We start from the raw sequence: 21,017 nt of genomic DNA on the forward strand, positions 1-21,017 counted from the left end.
ACTATTGCTTGATTCATTTTGATTGGTTGTTTGATGCTGCCCATAGTAAACTCTTATTTTAGGATTAACCAATTACTGTAAACACATTTGTACTTATTTACATGCATAATTATCTGTTCTTACAAGTATATCTTCTAAATATCAAAATATTAGCCTCTGGGAAGAAATATTCATAGTCCATTTTAACCATATCAAGGTTGTTTTTGTTGTCCACTTGTGAAGGCTATCCCCAACAGCTTTAAAAGAAACTCAAATGTGTCATTGTACAGGGGTAATGTATACAGGCTGTGCTTGTATCAGGATCCTCTGAACCAGTTTGACCTTGTGGTTAATGAGTTACACTTGACTGCTAGTGTACTTTCACCCACAGGGCGCCGTATTGGGCAGAATCCAGCTCTAAAAGTGTCTCGTTGTCCTTTCTGACTGAAAGGCTCCAATTAGACTCTCCTCTGTACAGTCATTCTGTCGGTATTAAAAAAAGAAATAAAAAATACCTTGAAATAAAAAAATAAAAAAATGGAAATGTTTTTATTCAAATCATTTTCTCACCATTTTTCATTTCTGATTTTTTTTTTTTTTTTTTGCCAGTTTTCATAAGACAAGAAGTGATATAAGTCAGACTCAACACAGATATGTGTCAGTCCGTGTGTGAGGCCATGGCTCTGAAAATATTTGAAAGAGTTAGGATGCATTCTCATTTGCCAAATATGACACTAAAACTGCCAGTAGGTGGCGGTAAGTTCCTTAATGAGTGAATGAGTGATTCGTTGAATCATTCATTCAAACGGTTCATTCAAAATGGAAATAAAGCAAATGGATTTTTTTTTATAAATGGATTTTTTAATTATTGACTCAATGAATCATTTAGGAGTGAATCACTGCAGTGTTGCTCTGAGACGAACAAATGTTCTGCTCCAGCTTTTAATAAATCCCTTTAGTCTTGAGGCCTCCACGTAATTATTTTTTTTTTTGTATCTCCTCAGTGAATTGATTAAATATGGATCTGCTTTAATTTGTCATTTAATGTTAAAAAAATGACTTGAACCCAAACTGTTTAAAATGAATTATTAAAAAAAAAAACTCCCTCAGTATTAACTTCTTGTTTTTTGAACTGAATCAGAAAAACAGAACTCTTGTCTTGTGTAATGTTATTAACATCAGATGTTCAACTACACTGGGCTCAAATACGGTAAAAAGCTCCATGACTACTGATAAAAGAAGCAGCAAACACATTGGAAAATGCCAGGTATGATTTACTTTTGAAACAAGTAAACCATACCTGGTATTTTCCAACGTGTTTGGATCTGTTTCAGCAATGGCACAAAGGTGTGTTACTGATTTGTCCCTGTGTTTAGGTTATACATATAAGCATTTGCTCTATCACAACACTGTATTATGAGAGTATGATAGCATAAGGAAAGTAAACAGTAAATCCAGATTATTTTATCAAAAGTGACATTATAGCCACAGGAACCAACTAATCCTTCTTGTTGTTTACTGACTGGTCTGTGTTCAGGATGTGGTCACCAGGCCATCATGACATAGTAGAGGCTGCCAGGATGACCAATATGGGAGGGTACAAATCTCCTCAGTGAAATGGAAACCAGAACATGTTCTTTTGGTGGTGGTTGAGGAGAGACACCCCACATGATTGTAAAGCGCTTTGGGTGTATTGCAATACACATTAAAAGCGCTATATAAATGCCTCATTCATTAATTCATTCATTTTGCGAGAAGACATCCTATAGTCAGCTGTTGTAAGAAGAAGGTCTGTAGAGATTGGATGAATCAAAACTGTTGTCTAGGTTGGTTGGTTAACTCACACCCATCAGGCCAACGAGGAATATCAGTCTCACACACAAACAGCAATGACCGAAAGACTTATTGATTTATAGGTAGAGAAAGAGATGACCTCGGTGTCAGCTAAAGATAAATCAATATGTGATGAAGTTCATTTTAAACAGTTTGGGTTCAGGCAATTTTTTAAACATTAAATGACAAATTAAAGCAGATCAATATTTAATCAATTCACTGAGGAGATACAAAAAGAAAATTATGTGGAGGCCTCAAGACTAAAGGGATTTATTAAAAATACACTGATTTGTAATAAACTGCATATATAATGTATTACAAAAAGACTGAGTCTCAGGTGTCTAAGAGTCTGTCTTCGATTACACATTTGTTAAGCATTAGTTTTAACACATTCAACACTTCACTATGTGTCCCTTGGTGATAGCTGTGACCAATCGGTTTTGAAAGCATTTGAAGTCCAAAATAGATTTAATGTTTAAAGCATCAATTTGATTTTGATTGTGTCTAGCCGTCCCTATCACAATTATTATTATAAAGAAAAAGTTCACCCAAAACTGAACAGATGGAGAATTTCTGACGGAGAATCTTAACACAGCTCTTTCCATACACTCTAAAAAATGTTGGGTTAAATACAACCCAGCGCTGGGTAAAATATGGACAAACTTATCGATTGGGTTGTTTAGACCCAGCGGTTGAGTTACTGCCCAGAAGGTTGGGTTAAACATTTAACCCAACTATTGATTGAAAACAACCAGCATGTGTTCTGTCCAATATTTACCCAGCACTGGGTTGTATTTAACCCAGCATTTTTTAGAGTGTACAAAGAAAGAAAGAAAAAAGAAAGAAAGAAAGAAACATTATAAAAGTGGTCCGTAATATTCCAGTTTGTTCCTTGCACAAAACATGTGCAAAAGTTGTATGGACCATTTTTATGGTGTTTTTGTTATGTTTATGGTATTTTATGGTCATTTTGGCACTCTGTTCTGTGTTCAATAGAAAACTTTGGATGTTTTATTTAAATTTGCATGGATGCTACTTGTGCTCACATCAGAATTTTTTATAATATATTCGCTATTATATAAATTTAATATTGTAATTCTTTTTCTTTCTTTCTTTCTTTCTTTCTTTCTTTCTTTCTTGCTTTCTTTCTTTTTCCCTCTGGATTTGTTGGCATAATTTGAAAGATTTCTTATCTCTTCGACATACACTTACAACCCGAATTCCAGAAATGTTGGGACATTTTTTAAATTTGAATAAAATGAAAACTAAAATAATTTAAAATCACATGAGCCAATATTTTATTCACAATAGAACATAGATAACATAACAAATGTTTAAACTGAGAAATTTTACAATTTAATGCACAAAATGAGCTCATTTCAAATTTGATGCCTGCTACAGGTCTCAAAATAGTTGGGACGGGGACATGTTTACCATGGTGTAGCATCTCCTCTTCTTTTCAAAACAATTTGAAGATGTCTGGGCATCAAGGTTATGAGTTTCTGGAGTTTTTGTGTTGGAATTTGGTCCCATTCTTGCCTGATATAGCTTTCCAGCTGCTGAATAGTTTGTGGTCATCTTTGATGCATTTTTCATTTAATGATGCGCCAAATGTTCTCTATAGGTGAAAGATCTGGACTGCAGGCAGGTCAATTCAGCACCCGGACTCTTCTACTACGAAGCCATGCTGTTGTAATAGCTACAGTATGTGGTTTTGCATTGTCCTGCTGAAATATATGTAATCTGGAGGGGAGGGGAGTTTTTATTTTACATTTAGAATGTCAAATTTGGACTCGTCAGACCATAGAACACTTTTCCACTTTGAAACAGTCCATTTTAAATGAGCCTTGGCCCACAGGACACGACGGGGCTTCTGGACCATGTTCACATATGGCTTCCTTTTTGCATTATAGAGCTTTAGTTGGCATCTGCAGATGGCACAGCGGATTGTGTTTACTAATAGTGGTTTCTGGAAGTATTCCTGGGCCCATTTAGTAATGTCAATGACAGAATCATGACGATGAGTGATGCAGTGTCGTCTGAGGATCCGTCTGCACTGTAGATGATGAGATTTGCAAAGCCTTTGCAATTTGACGTTGAGGAACGTTGTTTTTAAAGTATTCCACAATCTTTTTACGCACTCTTTCACAGATTGCCTCTGCCCATCTTTACTTCTGAGAGACTCTGCCTCTCTAAGACATCCCTTTTATAGCTAATCATGTTACAGACCTGATGTCAATCAACTTAATTAGTTGCTAGATGTTCTCCCAGCTGAATCTTTTCAAAATTTCTTGCTTTTTCAGCCCTTTGTTGCCCCCGCGCCAACTTTTTTTAAATGAGCTATTGTGAATAAATTGTGAATAAAATATTGACTCATGTGATTTGAAAGTTTTTTAGTTTTCAATTTATTCAAATTTAAAATATGTCCTAACATTTCCGGAATTTGGGTTGTAATTGCATTTTAATCAAAATCAAATGAAAATGTATTGTAATTCACATTTAAGTTTTTTTTTTTTTTTAACCATTTAAGTCGGACTTCAGTGCACTTTATATGTAATTTCATAATTGTATTGCCTTTGAAATATGGTTAAAATATACTGCTAAATGTACTGACAAGGATTTGTGGTCAACTAAAGTATACTTTAATGGAATATGGAACATGATTTTAATGTATTTTAAAGTAAAATTTTTATTTGATGTTATTAAAAAGTGCATTTTTTACAAGTTTATTTAAGTGTGTTAAGTAATAGTCCTGAAATTGTACTCTCTTTAAGTACACTTAAGTGGCCTTTTTGTGAAGTGGCCTTCACATTTAAGTGTACTTCTCTTTTCACAAGATTATGTCTAACTGTATGCTTAAAATAACCTAGTCTGGGATTGCTAATGACTCACCACACACCACAACTAATTACAACATATTGCATATTACAGTTACGAGGAAGAATCTCTGGACCACTGAAGTTTCACTTTGTCAAACAATTACAGGAATAGATAGCCAGTGATTGTCTACAGGGGCGTCAACAATGACAGCGAAATGCAGAAACAAAAGGACTGGAAGTCATTTATTTTCAATGACAGTTGGTCATTTGAGGCGACATGAGTGACAGTGACCTTTGGCAATCTGCAAAGTTGAACAGAGTTTTAATAAAAATTGTGCATTGACACGATGGAGAATGACAACAGTGAACTTCACATGAGCCACCACCTGAAACGTCAGAGTATGAACACCTACTAGAAACAGAGCACAGAGTACAGAGACTTAGTGACCTGCATTGATTTAATCAATGTCACTGTGAACGGGCCTTACACGTCTTGTCACGTCGCTTGTCACAGATGGTTAGGACAAAAACTTAAATGGAAGAGATAGGATTTATTGCTTGTCTCTTCATCCTGTCACACCTGATTAGGAGACAATGTAAAGCTGAACTGTCCGGTTATCTGCTCTGAACTTATTTATACAATAACCTTGAATTTTAAAACCCACAAGCTAAAAGGATACCAGATATGTTTTACAACATAATTTGGTCAAAAGCATAAAATAATTCAAAATTTTCAATGTTTTTAGACTTTTATGCTTACCAAAGCTGCATTTATTTGATCAAAAATATACTGTAAAATCAGTAATACTGTGAAATGCACTTTAAAACAACTAATGTCTTTTTAAATATATATTTTAAATGTAATTTATTCCTGTGACTCAAAGCTGAATTCTCAGCATTATTACTCCAGTCTTCAGTGTCACATGATTCTTCAGAAATCATTCTAATATGCTGATTTGCTGCTCAAAAACATTTTTTAATATCATCAACGTTAAAAAAAATAAATAAATAAAATAAAAAAATGTGCTGCTTAATATATTTTTGTGAAAACTTTGATACTTCACCATTCAAAAGTTTGAGGTAAGTGAGATTTATTTAAAAAATGAAAGAAAGAAAAAAACATGCATGCATCAAATTGATCAAAAGCTATAGTAAAGACAATTATAATGTTACAAAGGATTCCTATTTCCAGAAAAAGTAAATAATGACAGCAAAGACAGTTTTCGAAACTGACAATAATAAGAACCATTATTAATAAAACACCAATAATAACTTATAATAAATCAGCATATTAAACTGATTTCTGAAGGATCAACTGACAACAGGTGCAATGATGCTGAAAATTCAGTTTTGCATCACAGGAATAAATTGCATTTTAAAATATTTAATATTAGAAAATAGTTATTTTAAAATGTAATTTTTGATCAAATAAATGCAGCCATGGTGAGCAGAAGAGACGTCATTCAAAAACACTTTAAAAAAAAAAAAAAAAATCATAATTCCAAACTTTTGACCAGTAGTGTAGCTCTCAGTCACTTCCCTTTCCTTTTAGCTAATATGGGTATTGTCACTTCCTGTCACTTCCTGTGACCGTTCAGCCCTCTAATTCCACACAAACCATAAAGCAAACACCATCTTAACCTCTTCCTACTGAGAGAGTATCCGCTCCTGTCTAATTATGGGGCATTCGGGACAGGAGGGAGAACCCAAGCCAAGCACAACATGCCAGTGACTGGCAACACATGAGACACAGAGTCCGCTGTTTTCAGCAGACCATCGCTCCTTCCCTTCCGCTCCAGTCATGCTCCGTCTGAGCGATGATGTCGAATGTGAGTCTGGAGGTGAGACCGTCCCACACTGACCCATATATAAACACAAGTAGAAAAAAGTCAGGAAGCAGCCCACGGCAGCTGTGGCTGTGGCTGAGCCCAGCCGGTTTCACAACAGCCACTTCTTACATTTGTCTGACAGGAAGTCGGTGCTAAATGGTTGTATAATATCTGCCCACAGGATTGCCACATCATATGGTCCTGACTACCTGGGTCCCTTTCTGCATTATCATGATACTTTAATCAGAGCAAATGTTGACTGATTGAAGTTCAAACTGAGACGGTTTGGGTCAATCTGTCCTTCAATGAAAAATGTCAGGTCATGACTCTTGAATGTCCATGCATAACTTTCCAGTGTGTGGTATGAGCTTAAAAGATCAGAAAATGTACTGTCCCATCTGTCTGAACTATGAAGAGGTCATAAAGGGGAGGTCATGGATTGGACGGGCTGTTTTAACCCTATAAAGCCTTTTAACCCTGTTTTAACCCTTAAAACCCTGTAGTGTACAATCTACTACATGCCTTCTGTTGTCTAATTGAGTTTATACTTTTTAGCAAGTAGTATAATTGTAAAAATGTCCACCTTGAGGTCATTTTACACTTTCTCTTTTTATAATGTAAACATAAAAATAAATTTAACTTTGTTAGTATTATTTCAATATGAAAACTGACTGAAGCAACTTTAATTTACTTGATTTTTCCATACATAATTGTTTAGAAAATCATATTAAAATGTGATTATTATATTGTGTGTGTGTGTGTGTGTGTGTATGTATATGTGTACATAAAAATGGCCTTCACATTCTCCTATCATAATATATGAGCCACAAAAGCCTGATGTATCAAATATGATACTCATCAAAATATATTTACAATATATGCTATTTTTATTCTTAAGATTTTGTTTAAATGATAATAATAATAATAATAAATGTATTTATTTATGACTGACTATATCCTAGTAACAGCAACCTCCCTATTAGCAATACCCATATAGCACCCTCATGGCGACTCTTTGTACATCTAAGCATCTTAGCACACGTCATCGTAAAATGCAAAAATCTAGTTCTATTAAATCTATTATAATTTTTTTATTTTTTTATTATTATTTTTTTATACTGGGCAGTATTACATTCTCTACAGCCACCTGCCTGCTCAATATAGTGTAATCCTTTGGTAGAGAAAAGTGTTTTGCTTTGCCCTTTGCACTGCAGATGTTCTGCTGGAAATCTGAGAAAGGTTAAAATGACAGGATTTAACCTCAACTGAGGGGATTTCTATGCCTTTCTTTATCCCAGGCTTTAGCTAAAGTACACTGGGCGGACACATCGCCTCATTTCACGACTGAATCAGCACACTTGAGCGAGACTGCCAGTTTAAGACCGGACCAGTGGCAGCTGTAATATGACCTTGAGCAGCTCTGTTCTTCTGAGCAATGTTACATTGTATTTGACATTTTCTTTTTATTAGGGAGATAATAGAAAACATGCCTGCATATATTTATTTCTTGAACACCATGCACTTGTACACAGTGCAATGACATGGCACTGTGCCACTTGTTTGATGTGGAGTGATCAAAGTCAAAATCTGTTTTTTATTCTCTAGTATGTCATTCTTTCTCAATTCAAAAGGTTTTTCCATTGTCCAGATCTTCTTATTCACATGCATTCAGCAATGGAAAATTGTGTGTGTGGGCCTGAACACTTAAAATATCACATTAAAATTAAAATCTAAATGTGCACTTGGTAAGGGTTATTCTTTATTGAGATTTTTAACAATTGTTAATCTATCTATCCATTTTCCAAACTGTTTGTTGCAGGTAGGGTATGGAACCTGGAACATATACATTACAGGGTTTTTATAATATTTTTGAATAAAAGTATCTTATGCTCACCAAGGCTACATTTATTTGATCAAAAATATGTAAAAACTGTAATAATGTGAAGCATTATTATAATTTAAAATAACCGTTTTCTATGTTAATATATTTTAACATGTAATTTATTTCTGTGATGCAAAGCTGAATTTTCAGCACCTTTACTCCAGTATTCAGTGTGACATGATCCGTTTACTGTCACTTTTGATCAATTTAATGCATCCTTGCTTAATAAAATTTTGTTTTTGTTTTTTTAAAATGTCATTATCATATACATTTTTTCCCTATATGACTTTTCCACCTATTATCTTGATCATGAACTACACTGTTGTGTCAGTTCACCTCTATTGCCGACATCTCTATAATACTTCACTCATCTCACGGCTGAATCAATTGGATTAACACCACCTGAAATGACTCTCTTTTAGTTTAACCCTCCTCAGAGTCTCAGATCTATACAGCCTACAATCTCTAGCGACAACGCGCTGGTATTTGAAAAGAACAATTTAGAATGCTATCACTGATCAGCTATCCAGTGTCACACACATGTCCTGATCAGACACTGATATCAAGAGACAATAGTGACTAGTGGGGCTGGCGTAGAGATAACCTACAGATGAGAGTCTTTGCTTTGCAATCATAAACAGAAAACAAAACAAAGCATATCATAAACAATGAAACAAAAAAAGTCAAACAAGAAAAGAAAAAAGGAAACCCATCAAACAAAACAAAACAAAATAAAGAATATTCTAAACAATCAAACAAAAAAATGTCAAACAAAAAAAAGAAAAAAAGGAAACCCATCAAACAAAATAAAAAAAAAAAAACTAATTACAAGTACAACATAAAGAAACAAAAAAGACAAAATTAAAACAAAAAAAAAGTGGCTGTTGAAGTCCTCATAACTGCTTTGACTTATACAGGACCTTGAGGAGAACATGCAATGATTTAATCGTTAAATGATTCAATCATTTTGTATTTTATTTTATTTTTAATAATGCATTATATAATAAAAAAATATTACAGATCAGGTGACAGGTGACTGATGAAGACTAATCAAATGAGAGTGCTGTCATATGTTCGATATGGCGTCTCATCAAGGGCATGAGTGTTGTACTGTTGAATATGCTCCATTATTGTGACGAGTGCAAGGAAGACGGATGGTGGAAGAAAGCTGGACTCATCTTTGTTGATGGATGCTTGGATGAAGTGATATAAGATTGGCAAGGCATGAGTCACACTGGCTCTATAGGCGAGAAAGTACACCCTGTGGCTGCCACGTTTGAGTGTGTGGATGCTCTTCATTGCTGCACGTTCAGTGCATGCATGTGTTCGGACGTCAAGGTCACCACTGATGGTATGATGATTGTGTTATTTATATGCTATTTAAAGCACTATTTGCATGGAAATTCATAATTAAGCCTGCATGAGGACTCTTAGATTTAAACCTTATGGCCAATGATACAAACACATTTTCATCACAATTATAATGCTGAATAGATGTTTTTTTTCAATTTCAACCAACAGTGAATGTATTCGGCTGGTTATAAATAAATAAAGCTCTGCGGATGGTGTCTGTGTGCATGTAAAAGGTCAGCCACTGCAGTTATCAATAATGTAAAGAATTCATCTGCCTCGGGCTGAAGCTCAAGTTGAGATCATCGTTTACAGAGAGACAAATAAATGCCAGCTCAAAGAGACATTTGTCAGTCCAAAATGAAAGTGGAGCCCTTGAGATCATACCAGTTATGAAACTCTTCCATTCCTTCCTTTCTTTGTTTCATTCTTTGTTCTTTTGAGACAACTGGAAATGAGCAACCAGATTCTGACTGGAATGTAATGTGATCTTGTGGATGCTTTATAGATGTAAGCGATTTGTGGTTTTTCGTGTCCACTGTACCTGCTCCTTCCTGGCTGATTTGTCACTGCCACCAGGGACCAAATTTTTTTTTCCACAGGCCTCCCAATGGCAAGCATATTGAGAGGATTTACCAGAAAGAAATTTTTTTTTTAAAGTATTGTACATTATTCATTTAAAATATACATTAATTTTAATAGATTCTTTATTTATTTTTTTTATGACAAAGGAATTAATTAGCTGTTTGTTTGTGCTTGTTTGTTTTACTATACTGGCAAACATGCATCAAATAGTCAGGCTCTTGTGTAAAATATTACCTTTACAAAAACATGACTGTTATTGTGTTCCTCAGATTTCTGTAACAACAGTTAAAACATAAAGAAAAGGGCATTTTCAAAACTGTATTTGCCACATATTATGTTGAAGTTCATTTAAAAAAAAAAAACTAAAAAAAAAACTTTGTGACCACTATTATCTAAAACTTTCCTCGGGCTCACTTGTCATGCAATCCTGACATTAATTAATTTAATTGTGACTTCTTTCTGGACCACTCTATTCTTTTTTTCAACAACATCCGAAGATTAGCTACAATTTGCACCTTGGACTCAATCAAGTTGTCAGACAGCTCACATTGCGGACTTCAAAAACTGCTGGGAACACTGTGGACCGTCATGTCAAAGTCTCTGAAAAAGGAACATTACGCTCTGTGTGACGAAGAGAAAAGGCCACAAAAACATGAGAGAAATTCAATTATCCACCTCACAATGCTGCAATAAACCTCATTTTACTCAGGGACATGCATCTAAACAGTCTGGATGTCAGTCAAACTGATGCACCAAAACCCTGCGAGGACTAGGAAAAAAACCAATAGAGATACTGAGAGTTCTTCTGAAGTAGACCCAGCTGGACCTGGATGGTGTGGAATCATGAATACACATTGATCCACCGACACCAGCACTCTTCAGAGTTTTATTCCCACATTCCAATTTTCTTCTCCTGGAGGAGGAACAATCCATTCCTGAAATACCTCCCGGACTTGGCAAAGAGTCCACCTCGGATCAATGCCAAGAATGAGCCACCTCTCCTCTAGCTCGAATGAGCCACGTCTGAGCTCGCACTCATCGTAGAAGACCAAAGGTCATCACCTTTGGCGACAACAACTTATAAATATGACACTCTGACATCATCCTGGGGAAAGCATAGCTGAGGAGGCGAATGGAAAAATGCAAAGTTTCACCCCATTGACCTCTCACTATATAAAACGCTTACTGGCACGCATAAAATAGAGTCTTTAAGACACAATGCAAAATAAATATGGGAATTATGCATTCTGGATTAGGTTTTTACCATGATTCTGAAAGAGAGATCCCTAATTGTTGAACAGACCCGCTGCGTAAAGCATCTTTTATTCTAACATCTTTTTCATTGGGATGAGTGTGAACATACACCCCTCAGTGACTCAGGAAGTCTTCATAGTGCTGAATCATAGTATGTGGGCATCAAAGTAAGAATTAGTCTCAGTTGCTTGCTAAAAGCTGCAATACACTACACAAAGACACTAGACATCATTGCTTGTTGACTTTGTAAATGGTTACAGAGAAAATCTGGGCATCATATACTAAATGAGTAAGAATTACAGACAATTACGTTGAGTAAGGATTACACACGATTTTCAAGTCGTTCCAAACACAACAAACTCACACAGAAACATGTGCCTCATTCCTAGGAGATGCATAGCAAATTAAAACACTATGTGAATTAAAATCAGCTCAAAATGTCAAGCATGTTTGATATGCTCCAACTGAAAGGAATCAAAGTCTGAAGCTAGAAAATCAGTGTCTGTGCCCATCATACACTTCATGATTTCCTGCAAAATCTGTCAATTCAAATTTTAAAGCAATTGTATAAAGTGCTATATAAATAAATGTGACATGACTGGACCAGAGTGAAGAAATTGCAGAGCAAGTGCAAACCTATCCACATCGTTGTGATCAGATGCTTTCTTAACTGCTGCTTTCGCATAACCAACTTGAAACTTCATATCGTATGGATTCCTACTGAAATGATTGGCGGAATTTTGCAGCGCAACTGTAAATGTGACTGTACCTTTACACTGAAGAAGGGATACTAGCCATATCTAGAGAAGAGAACATCATAAATACATAGAAGGTGGCTTTTTTGACAATTTTGCCAGTATAGCAAAACTAGCAACCATGTATTATTGCATAAGCAATCTAAAACATGCTAGCAATATGCTAAAACCACTCAGAACGTCTTAGCAATCTTGTAGCTCTGCCCTAGCAACCACCCAGAACATTCTAGCAATACTAACATATCGACATGCTAGAAACCACTCTGACAAGCTAAGAAACCACATTACTAAAGCATTCTGACAACCACCCACAGCACTCCAGCATAGTGGCGGTGACTTGTTTGCTTAGGCAAGCACTACTCACATTTTCTAGTTATCTCTTCAGAAAACCTGTTTTATTTTCCTCGCAGGGTTTTAAGTCATAGAAATTACTATTGCTCCCATAAAACTGGTATATGAATCTAAATGAATGATGATGTGCCGCTTTATGTTGTGAATGTAGTGACGGATGACTTTACATTGCTCTTTTGGGCATCTCAGGGGCCAGGTTCTGCTATCCAAACCCAGAATATAAAAAGATATCCGTGAGCTTATATCAAATACAAATGGTAAATTCTGCCAACAAGCTCATCCAACTGGCTCATCAACATTCTGGGTTTACAAAGAATGTTCATGTTTCTTGTCGGAGGCTTCAAGGAAATGCGTGTGTTTGCGATTTTCACAGACCTGTTTGAGAGGTAATGAAATCTTGTTGCAACAGCTAGGATGATTACAATGCTTTATTTAGGCCGATACACCCCCTCAACACTGTATTCTAGCCTGCATTGAAAAAAATCCATCTCGCGCTGCCATGAATAATCTTGACAAAAAGGAATGTTAATCAATTTGAGGCAGAGTTGTGAAATGCTGACACTTTGTTTGCCTTCAAACTGTTGCGAGACACTGGAATTCATTTCATCATTTTTTTCTGGCTCAGTCACAAAGAGGGTAACACCTTTGTGCTTTTAAGTAGCGCTTATTGTATTGTTTCGCTTCAGGACCCAGGTTTTACTTTGGAAAAGTACTAAAATTGTTTTTTAAAATTATTTAAAAAGTAGCCTTTTAATGAAACATTGAAATGTATTAATACTGAAAGTACTGAGTTTTATTGTACATGTGGTTTTTAATGTAAAAGATATGGGAAGCATTTCATAAAAAAAAAAAAAAAAAATGAAAATTTACTCACCCTCAGGCCATGCAAGATGTAGATGAGTTTGTTTCTTCATCAGGACAGATTTGGAGAAATTTGCTCACTTGCTCACCAATGGATCCTCTGCAGTGAATGGGTGCCGTCAGAATGAGAGTCCAAACAGCTGATAAAAGTATCACAAAAATCCACAAGTGATCCACACCATTTCAGTACATCAATCTTGTAAATTAAAAAGCTGCATCTTTTAACATTTAAAGTTTAATTTAGCATTTTAAGTTTAAACTGGTCCCTTCTGGCCAATACTAGCACAAGTCCCTGTTGTCCTCTCACATCAAAATTCTCTGATATATTTGTTTAGAGCTGCTTTGAACTGCTTTTGCTTGATTTGTGCATATTTCTCTCATGATTCAGATGAGACAATTTTCACTTGAGAAAGCAATATAATGGATTATGGACTCTGGATTATTAGCCAGATGCAAAGGTTTGAAGTTTTAAAAAAAAAAGTTTTTGTGATGCTTTTATCAGCTGTTTGGACTCTCATTCTGACGGCACCCATTCACTGCAGAGGAATCATTGGTGAGCAAGTGATGTAATGCTAAATTTCTCCAAATCTGTACAGATGGAGAAACAGACTTCAAAAACTAAATCTTGGATGGCCTGCGGGTGAGTAAAATTTCAGCAAATTTTCATTTTTGGAAGAGCTATTCCTTTAAAAATTATTAAATTTTCTAGCCTAATGATAATATGATTACTTACATTTTATTATTTGCAATAATCGTTGTTTTTGTTGTTGTTGTTGTTGTTTTCCTTCTGTCTAAACAGAACAGACCTGTAGCGCAATTTTGTGTTGTGACTTACCAACTGAAAACGTCACAACATGGACAGTATCACTAGTTGATCTACATGGTAAACATGTTTAATGTGCAGGTTGTGATAAGGAGATGATGTCAAAAGATGAGAGGGACAAAAGGTGCTCTCCTTTTGTTACACTCCCTTTGGCCAGCTATTAATGAAGCACTGTCTGATTCATAAGAAACACAATGGCGTGTTCTTACATGCTCTCAGATTTCTCAGATCACGTCAGATGAGCATAACAGCGGATAGAAGCAGAAAGGATAATATCTTTACTGCTCCAGATCCTTTGTTATATCTTGAAAAGGAGCTGAAATTGGCTTACATTAAGGAGGGCAGTGCAAAATATGGAAACGTTCATTAAAGTCATTTAGCAGTTGAACAAAGGGGTCCTGGCCTACATATAACCCTGATTTATTTCACCCTCATGCTGTATTCATAAATGTGTTCTATATATAGAAAATTTAGGAGCTTTATCTTCTAGGTTAGCTCTGACTACACTGGCATGACAGTGTCAACCGAGAATACACTTTACATACAGCACACCTTACGTAATCTGCAAGTCTTTTCATATTTTTCCACTGAGAATTGTATGAGGATATAACAACCGCTTATTATATACTACATGTAGTGTGCTTACAAGAGTGGACAGAACACATCATGTCTTGGTAGATTTTCTGAAACCATATTCATATCTCTCCTACACCATATTCATATCTCTCCTACAAAATATGTACTTTTTAAGAGTTTAAATGTGACCTTCGCATAACAAAAAGTTGAGTTTATCTGTTAGTTTTAATAAAGTAGTTGAAGAAACACCCACACGTGTTTTTCTGCAAAACTGTTTTGGCTGTTTTTCCAGCAAATACTTCAACAGCAGATCTAGGAAATATTAGGGATAATTTTAGCAACAGCTGCTAGATCCTGCAGCACAGATAAGGGAAGAGGGAGTGAATAGAGGCAACACGTATAGCAGGACTTGGAACACTGACATATAACACTGAATTCTTTATAACACTATAAGCAGCATGCAGACGTGGATACTGTACTGTAATTCAAAAAAAAAAAAAAAAATCCATAATGAGGTAAAGCAGGAAAAGTAAATTTACAAACACTTCCTGGAGCTCAAAAGGTGATGTTCAAGAACAATCACCTATTGTTTCTGGCATAATTGCATAGTTTTCCCCCCATTATTTTTTCTAAATTTTACATTTAAATCAGATTTATTAAAAATAGACCATTCTCTCACATCACCCCCAGGGCTCTGTGTTAAACTTTAATTAATTTTGAGACATCATTTTTCATCTGCTTGTTTTGAGTCAGTAATAATCCTTATTAAGACAAAGCAAAGAAGATAAATGCTTTCTCATCAAAATACATGCCCCAGACATAAACCATGGCAGACTGCCATATCAAATTCATAACTCTTAATCAAGTGTAGTGTAGTGTTATGGTGGTGATAAAATCCTACCATTGTTCTGATGAAAATACTGACAGTTGCCTGGTTTCAATCCTCCACTTTTGAAAATCTGTTTGGTAACTATATTGTATTCAAATTGTCTATAAAGTACTTAAAACTGAACTGATCCCGACCAGAAGTCTCAGCGTTTATGGATAGCTCTTGCATATCGCGATAAAAACTTAAATGCTGAGCTTGAACAGATCCCATAACACACCAGACACTGAAACCTTTCATGAATAACATTAACAAACATTATTCAATCGCTTACCCTTGTGCCGTTCCAAACCTGTATGAATTTCTTTTCTCAGTGAGGAAAAAAAAAAAAATGATTTTTTTTTTTTATTTTGCCTGATTTCTTTAACAGATACACATTCAAAATACCAAGAGCCTTTGACTCATATATTTACCTTAATAGTCATATATAGTATGCTCAGATCTATTAAGCATTATTTAGCTTTCCGTTAATGGAAGTTAGAACTGCGTTACCGCCACCAATCACCAGTAAAGTCAGTCTAATGCGCATCAGCGCCCTCTGTCTTCACAAGAAGGAACTACACTGACATTCCAAGCCGAGTATCTTTGAGTCGCTCTTCCTTGAGTCTCATGGACTCAGCCAATCTGAATGCTGTGACGAGGAGAGGCAGGATCCCAATATTTAACACACAGGGCACTGATACATCTACACCTGTCACTGACTGCTCCTCGTGAAGAACTAATGCACTTTATCTCCCTCCTCACATACTGAAGATATCCACACATGGGACTGCCGATCCGACATCCGTGCGGTTCTTGAGAAGTCACAGCGGCGATTTCCTCGTGTTTTGTCATTATTTACCGGGACATTTTACAGATGCGCTTTATCATGAACCTGTAAGGATGCGACAGGACATCTGAACCTCACCTAAAATCTAAATCTCGCTACTCGCAACTATGCCGAAAAGAAATCTGTCTTGATACATCTGGAAACCGCAGGATGCAAAAGAAGATTTTCGCACCTATTTGAACATGGATCTCCCATCATAACGCGGATTACAGTAGGACACCACATGCACCCCTGAATCTCGTTATTATAGCCTGTATTATATTGTGGCAAGTGCTTTAGGTATAAAGATGATCCTATTTCGTAAATTTCGCGTGTTGATTTTAATGGTGTTTCTCGTCGCCTGCACCATGCACATCATGATAGACCTGTTACCCAAGCTGGAGAAGCGCGCGGCGGGATCGAGCTCCAGCGCTGGAGGTGGAGGCGGCTGCTCCTGCGCTCACACACCGGGCGAGGAGCCTCGATCCTGGGCCAAACAGCGCGCCAGAGCCGCCGCCGCCGAACCGGGCTGGCCTAATAAACACTCTTTGAGATTACTGCAGGATTTCAGCAATGAACCCAACTCCAATCTCACTTCACACTCACGGGAGAAGGTGACGGAGAGAGCTGAGTCTGAAAAGAGAGTGAGACAGCTGCAGCTGGGCTCGGAGAAGCGGGGTTTAATGAGAGATACGGTGAAGCAGAGAGCTGTCCAGGGTTCCTCCAGACTGAAGGCGCTCTATGAGCATCCCCTCTATAAAACCGACCTGCCTCATCTCTCTGAAGATGACACCTTGTTCAACCTCAACAATGATATCAGATTCTACCCCAAAGCTGCCGGACAACAAGAATGGCAAGTGCTTCTTTAAACCTGGCGTGAAATACAAGCTGTTATATGTATTAAAAAAAAAAAAAAAAAAAAAAGAGCTATGAAGTCCCGTTTATGTGCATAACTAAAAGAGACCGTATTCCATATTTCAAACAAAGATACTTTTTCTTAAATCAGTGTTAATAAACTGCAGGTTTCATTGTGACAACCACATATTCTAGTGACAGCATGCCTTGCTAAATGATTCACAATGTGAATCTACTAATACTAATACTAAATACAAAACCAGGTGTGTCTGGCATAAGAAAATGAACCTGTGTTGAGAAATATTCACAGCATTTAAAAAAAAAATAATAATAAAAAAAAAAGTGACAACTTGCCCCAGTCTTCCGTCTAAAGAGATAATATAAAGAAAAGCATTAAAGGTGCTCATATTTTATCCCAAAGCAGCTGGGAAAGAAGAATGGCATGAATGCATATTGTTATGCAAATGAAATGATTTTTATATCCCAGTTATTTGGATAATTAAAATATGAATGGAGACGGGTACTAGTTGTTAAGCTGTCACAACAATAAGTTCCAATTAGACAAAATGTGAGTTTTATCTTGCAGCAGTTTTATGTTGGTATTAAGCACCTAGTTACCAAATGTCATATTAAGATAATTTGTGTTGTTTCATGAATTGTTTTGTGATTTCTTGTTTAAATTTAGCTGAAAGGTATGTTAAATACTCTAAATAGAGATAGCTGTGGAGAAATACTTTTTCATTTTAGATAGTAGACAACATGCCCTGGTATAGTTTTTTATAGTCAAGAACCTACAGTATGTGTATATACAGAAACTGAGAAGTGGGTTGTAAATGTGTTTATCCTAAAGCACCAGGGAAATTAAGAGCTGCACAAACAACTTTTTAGCTAAGAAGAAATGTTTCTCACATCACACACCCAGGGGTCATAATTTTCTCATTCTGAGTAAGTAATAATCATAATAAAGTCAGATTCTCAATGGGAATAGAGATTAAAAGCAATAATTTAGGAGACTGGTACATGTGTTTTTAAATAAGAGCGCATATGTTGTGGAAAGAAATGATACTGTGGCTTGGGTGCTTTTTATAATTTCCAGTTCATACTGACTCATTGTGAGTGTTAAAAGCTTTGCTGCTAGGACTCATCTATGTTCCTCTGGTGTGATGTGTTGTTTTCTTCAGAGCTGTCAGATGCATTAAGCTGAAGGGGTTTTTGTTGGTGTCATGCCCTTTGTTTGCTCCTGTGTCCTCTCTTTTTGTTCTTCGCCCTGGCAAGCTCTCGCGTCCTTCAGGGATAGCTTATTCTCACTGCTTTTAACTATGCCTGAATTAACTAAACATGCCTTTTAACCATGCCTGACTGATCCGGATCCAGATCCAGATGAACTAAACATGAATAGTTGAGTTAAAAGGCCGATTTAACAGTGTTTTGTTAATCACTGAAAATGCATGTGACAAGCTTGTCATCCAGATGCTGTCGCATTACTGTTTAATATTCCTTTTCATGCTTTGATGTGACACAATGTTTTAATAGACTGAATTCATGTTTGTGTATTGTTGTGAGGTCAGGGGCCTCAGGGAAATGAAGTACAGCTGATGTATTCAGTCATTCCACTGTCAACACGGTATTATCTGTGCATGGCATCAGTCACATTCAGACATGCTCATTTTTAATATCATTTCAATAAATAAATAAATACAACATCAAACTATTTAAATAAAACATAAAAATACTGCTCTTTAGATAAAAGTAGAGTAATTTTAACTCAAATGAAGCTGATTTTGTATTACATTGAAAACTGTGCAGATTTATATAAAGTACCTTTTAATTGATTATAATTTTAACTATAGTGTGTTATTTGATGTTACTTTTAAAGTTAATATATTTTAAATATACTAAATGGCAACTTCATCATAAATTTAAATACATCAAGTTTCAATAGAAATTACATTAAAGTATATTTTACTGTAGTTTATTATCAGTGCTTGTCAGTACATTCAGCAGTGCATATCTGTTTAATGAATAAAAACATAACTGCGTCAAAAAAAAATCACTCTTAGGTTCAATATATTATGTTTTCATTTAATTGTAAATAACATGCAGTCTAAAAACATTACATTCAGTTCACAATTAGGTATGTTCATTCAAAGTATATTATTTCCATAAAAAGTGCTCTGTTTGAAAGCTGACGTGTACTTCTTTTGGCTAATTCAGTTGAAAATGAAAAATGTAGTAATTTCAGCTTTGTTTTATCATGTTGAAATCCACTGAACTAATTTCCCAAGCAAATCAGTGGAAAATATTTTCAGAACCGAGGTGGGCCTATAGACATTTACACTGCAATATTATACTGCTGTAGTTCATAATTCAAAGACTCTTACAAAGTTTGATGTTTTGCCCCTCATTTTAATTTCTTAAATGTTAAAAAGTTCTTGTATGTTTAAAAATAAAGAAATAAATGAATTTAAAATACGTTGTTCATATTTGTCAGGCAGCATGTGTGTTGGTAGTGACTAATGTCTTCCACCGTCCTTTACTGGCAGGCATAACGAGGGGAACGTTGAGGAGGAGGAGTACAGTCCGACAGGGGAGGCCACTGCTGAGTCATATCCCAACTGGCTTCGCTTCCACATCGGGATTAACCGATACGAGCTCTACTCCAGACACAACCCCATCATCGGCGCCCTGCTGAAGGACCTGGTCTCCCAGAAGATCACCAGCGTAGGTGAGTTCGGGTACAGGACCTGCTCCTGTCTAATGAAGCAGCCCAGCTGAAGTGGGAAGACTCCAGGCCCTGTGCTGCCATCCCAAAAGCAATTATTGCCAAGTGGTTTAGAACTATTATAGGAATGACATGAGCCAAGTAGGTCAATGGTGTGCAAAGTGTAATTGTGATTGAATTACAATGAATTTTGGGGGCTAGATGGGCTTTATTTGATGTATGTGCAATGTACTGTTTGTGTGCGTGTGGATGAGGAATGGGAAAACTGGGATTGCTTGGGAATAATTGCCACTTTCTTTAGTTTATTAGCTGCACAAATCCCATGTTTTTAGCAGTCAGAACTATTAGATTTGACATAAATTATTATAAGATTATTATCTAACATAAGATGAATGTGGCTTGTTTTAAAGGGTTGTTTTTAAACTCTTCAAAACGTTTGTGTTCAAATATTACATTAAAAATGAAAAATAAAAAAGCTTATCGATAAAGCTAACCATTTTACCAAAGCTATTGTAAGAACTAGGTTAAACAAATGAAATTAATATATTAGTGAACTATAAATAAACATTTTGATCTAAACTAGTTTGCCCCTACTTATTTATAACTTTATTTTGGCTAAATCTCCAACCCTGTTACCAATTGGGTGCATTAAAGAACCTTTGTTTAATTGAGAAAATCTCGAAAATAAAAATGCAAAACAAATCATACAAATCTGGGTTGGTAAAAGTTCTAAATTATGGCGACAAAGACACAAATCTCTTAAATATGGAAGCTCATTTCCACCATATACTAAAGTCATAAAAAACAATCATGACATACTTGCATCATAATTGCGTCATAAAAAGTCAA

At 35.8% G+C, this 21,017-nt stretch overlaps 2 protein-coding genes across 5 annotated transcripts in view; one reads left to right on the forward strand and one right to left on the reverse strand.

Annotated features, from left to right (window-relative positions):
* The window catches only part of LOC131536483 (uncharacterized), a 43,167-nt gene extending 26,838 nt beyond the window's left edge, over window positions 1-16,329 (reverse strand). Inside the window, exons 1-3 of one of the 4 annotated variants that reach the window (XM_058769436.1) lie at window positions 16,197-16,249; window positions 16,058-16,092; window positions 13,512-13,638 (exon numbers count right to left, since the gene is read on the reverse strand). The gene's annotated coding sequence lies outside the window, so the exon portion shown is untranslated. Of the gene's footprint in view, window positions 1-13,511; window positions 13,639-15,150; window positions 15,211-15,798; window positions 15,927-16,057; window positions 16,093-16,196 lie in introns of those variants that run through there. The other 3 variants (XM_058769437.1, XM_058769439.1, XM_058769440.1) reach the window with 3 other exon arrangements.
* A 130-nt stretch (window positions 16,330-16,459) lies between these two features.
* Window positions 16,460-21,017, forward strand: part of fam20ca (FAM20C golgi associated secretory pathway kinase a) — a 55,008-nt gene continuing 50,450 nt past the window's right edge. Inside the window, exons 1-2 of the mRNA XM_058769435.1 lie at window positions 16,460-17,444; window positions 19,990-20,171. Coding sequence (XP_058625418.1) covers window positions 16,900-17,444; window positions 19,990-20,171 — 727 coding nt within the window. The 5' untranslated portion in view covers window positions 16,460-16,899. The remainder of the gene's footprint in view (window positions 17,445-19,989; window positions 20,172-21,017) is intronic.

The sequence above is a fragment of the Onychostoma macrolepis genome, chromosome 03 (assembly GCF_012432095.1).
Source record: "Onychostoma macrolepis isolate SWU-2019 chromosome 03, ASM1243209v1, whole genome shotgun sequence".
NCBI lineage: Eukaryota > Metazoa > Chordata > Actinopteri > Cypriniformes > Cyprinidae > Onychostoma > Onychostoma macrolepis.